The 6,000-nt window shown below is 46.7% G+C and overlaps 1 protein-coding gene across 4 annotated transcripts in view; it reads left to right on the forward strand.

Annotated features, from left to right (window-relative positions):
- ARHGAP26 (Rho GTPase activating protein 26) overlaps positions 1 to 6,000 on the forward strand; it is a 425,905-nt gene that overhangs the window by 328,552 nt on the left and 91,353 nt on the right. For all 4 annotated transcript variants that reach the window (XM_039236147.1, XM_039236148.1, XM_039236149.1 and 1 more), the window contains exon 19: positions 2,116 to 2,254. In XM_039236147.1, the coding sequence (XP_039092078.1) occupies positions 2,116 to 2,254 (139 nt within the window). The remainder of the gene's footprint in view (positions 1 to 2,115; positions 2,255 to 6,000) is intronic.

Here is a 6,000-nt window from a genome sequence, read left to right on the forward strand (position 1 = left end):
ATATCAGCTTCAGGGTTCCACTTTTAAATGCATGCACAAAAAAGAGAGGGCCGTTAGTCTGTGGTGTGTCTAATGACATCCACAGTTGAAGGAAGTAGGGTGCCTCTGCCTTCCTCTTGTTACTCATGGTTGTTGAGAATGAGGAAATCGAGGAGGCGAGCTCCAGAGTGAGAGATGATAATGAGTGGATCAATACATATTGAAAGCTTAATTCAGTGTGGTTGTTATATAACCATTGAGAATAACATTAAGTTTTTTTTTTTAATTTTTTTTAAGGTTTTTTTTAAATTTATTTCTAGAGAGAGAGAGTGAGCAGGGGAGGGTCAGAGAGAGAGGGAGTCACAGACTGAAACAGGCTCCAGGCTCTGAGCTGGCAGTCAGCACAGAGCCCGACGCGGGGCTCGAACCCACGAACCGTGAGATCATGACCTAAGCGAAAGTCGGACGCTTAACCGACTAAGCCACCCAGGCGCCCCACATTAAGTATTTTTTTAAACGTGTATTTATTTTTGAGACAGAGAAAGTGGGAGCAGGGGATGGGCAGAGAGAGGGAGACACAGAATCAGAAGCCGGCTCCAGGCTCTGAGCTTTCAGCACAGAGCCCTGTTTGGGGCTCGAACCCATGAACCGTGAGATCATGACCTGAGCCAAAGTCAGATGCTTACCTGACTGAACTACCCAGGGGCCCCAAAATATTTTTTAAAGAAGGGAGGAGTGTGGGAATATAATGATGGTAGATGTATAGGATACAAAACTATGTAGATTATATAATCCCAGTTAGGGAAGATGTTTTTGTGACAATAAATGAGATAATCCCCCAAAGCACTTAACCTGGCACGGCACATGGTCAGTAAACAGCAGCTACAAGATGCAAACTCTCCAACCATGGGGAACACATTGACCTCATGCAGTGTTAGACCCAGAGTCCTCAGTATGAAGTAAGTGCTCAAAAGATCTTTCTTGATTGAATGAATTCATGTTCCTATTTTTATGTGCATTTGAAAAGAAAGCTAGAAAAATCTGGGGAGACGGCTTTCTGGGTTACCTGTAAGTTATATCCATAATTGTGGCAGCTTAACCTCTCTGCCTGGGGTCTTCATTGTAAATGGTGAGGGCAGTTCCTCTTGATCCAAATCATTGAGAACTGAAGGAGCCACATGCAAAACACATGCAGTGAGTAATCCCTAGGGAACTGACATTGCATGGTGGCCATGTTAATCATGGTTAAGCACCCGAGAAGTGTAGCTGTTACCCTAATAACCCTCCCATACCTACATCTGGAAAAAGAAAAACAATTGTATTGATATTTGTCTATTGTTTTCTTCTTATTTTTTACCCAGGCCTTTTTTTTTTTTTTTTAAATGAAAGCTGAAAAAGAAAAGGTTCGTAAGAAAGCTCAAATGCTTATAGCAGTTATCTCTAAGTAGTAGAATTGGGAAAGTTTTTCTCTTTTATTTTCTTGACACTTTACTACATTTTCCAAGTTATCTGTAGTACTGGTTACTTTCATTGTCAACCTCACCCCCCACCCTGCCTTTTAAATTAGAAAACACTCAGCATTAGAGAGAACGCTGAGCTGCTGAACTAGAAAGCAGGCTCCATCTAAGGGTGGCTGAGGACCCGCAACTGGTGCCCTGCTCTGGCCGCCTTCTTGGAATGTTATTTAAATACGTGGTTCACATTCTAAGAAAGTTGGGAAGCAGTCATTAAGAACCAGTGAGGAAAAGTAAAGGGGTTTTGATTAATTGGTTCTGGACAAAAGGTCATCTGAAAACTCAAAGCCCTGGTCACAGACCATGGCTTGTATTTAGCACAGTGGTTCCCATGTGTCCTGGAGAGGACACTGAGAGAAGATCAGAGCAAGAGACAGCGGAAGGAGTTAGAAATGGAAGGGAATAGTCCCCAAACTCTGGGACATGCTTCTGAAAGAAAATGTTGAATGTCAGTTCTGAGAGCTGTTTCAAGTGAAGTCCTGAGCAAATGCTGGTGGTCTTTTTGGGTCTTTTTCTTGCTGATTCTTTGATAGCACCAACTTTTCAGTTGTGCTAGTCGGGGCCTGTGCTTGCTCCCCCATTCAAAGTAGCGTGTAACCGTTTTGTGAAACTTTACTTGCAGATATTTAACACCGTGCCTGATACGCCTCTCACCAATGCCCAGCTGCACCTGTCCCGGAAGAAGAGCAGTGACTCCAAGCCCCCTTCCTGCAGCGAGAGACCCCTGACGCTCTTCCATGCCATGCAGTCAGCAGAAAAACGTGAGTCCCCCACTTGGGGCCAGCAAGGTGCTCACAGATGTCCTGGGCCACCTCCCACATGCTCAGAGTGCACACCTCCGGCCTCCCTCTTTGCCTGCCCTGTGCGTCCTTGAGGATGTTGTGTGGCTGTGCCCTCGCAGGTGTCATTGCCGAGGGAGCCTAGTAGGACAGGAAGCGGTGTTAGCAGAATGAAAGGCAAGGGCCACTTGCTGATCAGGAGTGTCTTTCCAGATCTCCAGGCAAGCAGCTGAATGTTGTTGCTTCCTGTTCACAGCAAGAGCTCTGCTCTGACATCACTGCCTTGGCCCCTTTTTTTGTTTGAGGCTCCCACCAAACCAGTATCCTTTTCTCAGTTTGTAATTAAATGCTTATTAGTGCAAGTCACCTGCCCCGCTAGACGGTGGCTCTGAGGGCTGGCCCTGGCTTTGCTGCTCTTCCCGCTCCAACTCACTGGGCCTGGCATGGAGCGGACACTTAATCACTGTGTGACCTTAGTCACTGAATTAATTAGAGAATGATGCCCTCTTTGATCCAAGCTGCAGAACATTATCCCCTCAGTTTTACCGAGTCCTCTTTTCATGTCAGAATGGAGTTCTTTGCCATCATCAGGTGACTGGGCCCTAAAATACTCAGGCTTGTTAAGCTTCTGTAATAAGACAGCTGACTGGTGTTGAGGGCTCAAGCTCCGCCTAGAGTCCCCTGAGACCTGTGCCAGCAGCAACACACAGACAAGCCTTTGACCTTCTTGCAGCCTCCGTTTGCTCATCTGTATAGTAGGGATGGTAGTGCCTGTCATAAATGGGTTTGTTAAGGAGTAAATAAAGTTTTGCATTTAAACCTTTGGCACAAGTCCTAGGCTTGGCAAGGGCTGAGAGCTGCCGCTGTTATAACCAGTTATTGTTTAATCACATGCAAATGCCAAGGCTAGTCCTTCCACGCAGCTGACACTTACATGGGGCCTGCACGGGACTGGGAATATACAAATAGGACCTCCTCGTCTTAAATGTGCTCACAAGTGATTGAGGAGAATAGACATGTGAATGGATCACGGTAGGTCACTGCAGTAAGCGCCCGCAGAGAGAGACATCCATTCACAAAGGCCGAGAACATGCACTGGCACTGGACTGCTGGGCTGCTAGCTCTGTGTCTGCCGCTTTCTGGCTGTGTGTGATGTGGGCAAGTTACCCAGCATCTCAGGGCCTCCGGCTTCTCTTCTGGAAGACTGGGATAACAGCTTCTCCCTCATAGGGTTATTGTGCAGATCAAAGGACTTCACATGATACCTGGTGCACAAGACGTGCATTTCCGGGGGGGTTGGGGGGTGGGAGGGGAGTAATGTTGTTGTTGTTATTATTTTTTAATTTTTACTTATTTTTTAGAGAAAGGCAGAGCATGAGCAGGGGAGGGACAGACAGAGAGGGAGACACAGATTCTGAAGCAGGCTTCAGTCTCCCAGCTGTTAGCACAGAGCCTGACGCAGGGCTCAGACTCACAAACCGTGAGATTATGACCTGAACTGAAGTCGGACCCTCAATCAAATGAACCACCCAGGTGCCCTTGTGTTGTTATTATTATTAACCTTTATAAAGCAGTAAAGGCACAGATCAGAAGAATGAACCACTTGGCCTTAAAGAGGAGAATGAGTCCATATCTGAAACGGCATCTTTTTCTTTGTTACGAAAAAGCGTTTCTTACCCCTGTATTTCAGAAGGTATCATTTTGAAAGCAAATCTTCGCCACCCCCAAAGCATCACTGCATTTAAAGATGTCATACTATCCCATAAGATAGACAGGGCTCCTTGGTGAGTTGAGCACCATTTGGGTTGTTTCAGATATTTAGCTTTTATGAGTAGAACTACTATTAATCTTTGAAGGTAAATCTATTCATATATACATGATCATTTCCTTAAGATAAATCCCTGAAAGAATTTCTCGGTCAAAGGATATGCGCAGTTTTGGGGTTCTTGCCCCTATGGGGTTAAGATCTCTTCAGATGACAGCCTCTGTCGCTCTTATCTGGCTTCAGTCTTTCTCACTTGGGTCTGCACATGGCCTGGGCTCCTCTAAGTGTAGCAGGGACCACTCAGAACAGGACTGGTCTCACCCCTACCTGCCATGACAGGGCATTAGGCTGTGGGGGGATGTGTTTCCCACGTTTCAGCAGAGCCACGGTCCCCTCGTGTTTAGCACTAAGCATTCAACAGTGTAGGTTAGGACCGAAGCAGAGGCAGCTTTGGAACTGGTCTAAAAACATACTCAGAGAGCATGTAAGGAAGAAGATGGAGATGAGGAGAAAATCAATTAGATCCTGACGCAAGATTAATTTTATCACACGAGGCAGAGGATGAAAGTTAAGGATGTGTGAAAACAGGTGCAGCGAAACCACAGAACGAGCTGCCGCGTCCCTGGCTGCACCGTGGATGGAAGGGTGGAAGGCGGGAAGACAGTGCAGCAGCGTATCTTTCCTCTGAATGTTAGGAAAGGCGCCCTGGAAATGGGACTGGAACCTCCAGACGCTCGGTATTTGAGGGGTGCTTAGCTTTCCTCCCTGTCTCAGAGAAGGAGCATTTTCATTGAAGAGGATGTGGGTGTGCATATATTCATAGACTTTTTATAGTTTGTTTTGGAACTCGCTTTTTTCTTGAGAGACTAGAATGACACCCAAACTCGCTTGGAAAGCATCGTAGGAGGGGTTGAGTGAGCTGATGCTGGAAGGGAAGACTGGCCAGGAGCTGGAAGGTTCTGTGAGCACCTCTCACTGTTAGAGGAGCAGGTGACAGGGCACCATCATGCTTGCACACATCTGACCCTTCCCTCTGTCTATTTGTGGATAAAGACAGAAGGCTGCTTTATCAAAGTACTTGGCTGAATTTACTCCATAGAATTAACTCCGTACAAGTAATTACCACAGGTAATTGGTGGGAGAGAAATTTTTATATTTCCGTATGATGATGTTTTTCAGTTTCAGGGAACTTGTGCTACTTAGTTACTTCCCAAACTTGAATCATTTGCATAGACCTTCATTCAGTCTTTGGCCTTCAACCACATAATCCATAACTGTTGTTTGAATACATTTCTTTAAATTGATCTTAAAGCTGCTCACATCTTACGTGGCTTCATCCTACTTAGTAAAACCTCTCAAAACAAGAATCTGATGATCTCACTATTTTACTTCCTAATATACATTAAACATGTAACCATTAAGATAAAGAATGTTACAGGAGGGGGGCAAGATGGCGGAGAAGTAAGGAGCTCCGTACTTGCACTCGCGCCCATACATCACACGGAAAAGATCTGAAGCCATTGGAAACCTTACAAAACCTGAGAGATTGGGAGAAAAAGGACGCAGAATCCACTGAGAGAGATTTCTAACGTGAGTGCGAACTGGGGAAGATAAAATCGGGTGGGGATCGGAGACTCCAGGGTGGGAGGCGATCCCCCTCTACCCTCTACGGGGAGTGAGAGGGGAAAAGGAGAGAGTCCGAAACAGAAAAACCTCCGCTCGGTGCATAGAAAGACCGTACTTGCCAAATACCTGCACACCAGGTCCCCTCCGGCCAACTGGCCCTGGGGGGGAGCTGAGCACACAAACTGCTTCTTTGTGCTGACTCCTGGCGGCTGGACTTCAGAGCAGCGGCGCGCCTGCTGCCATTGTAGCTCCCGGGCAGCTGGGGCCCCTGAAAGAGCCGCGCGGACACCGGGCGTCCGCGCTCCTGGCTGGCTGGAACTCGAGAGGGAAGGCAAAG

This window comes from Hyaena hyaena, unplaced genomic scaffold (assembly GCF_003009895.1).
Source record: "Hyaena hyaena isolate Hyena2069 unplaced genomic scaffold, ASM300989v1 scaffold_107, whole genome shotgun sequence".
NCBI lineage: Eukaryota > Metazoa > Chordata > Mammalia > Carnivora > Hyaenidae > Hyaena > Hyaena hyaena.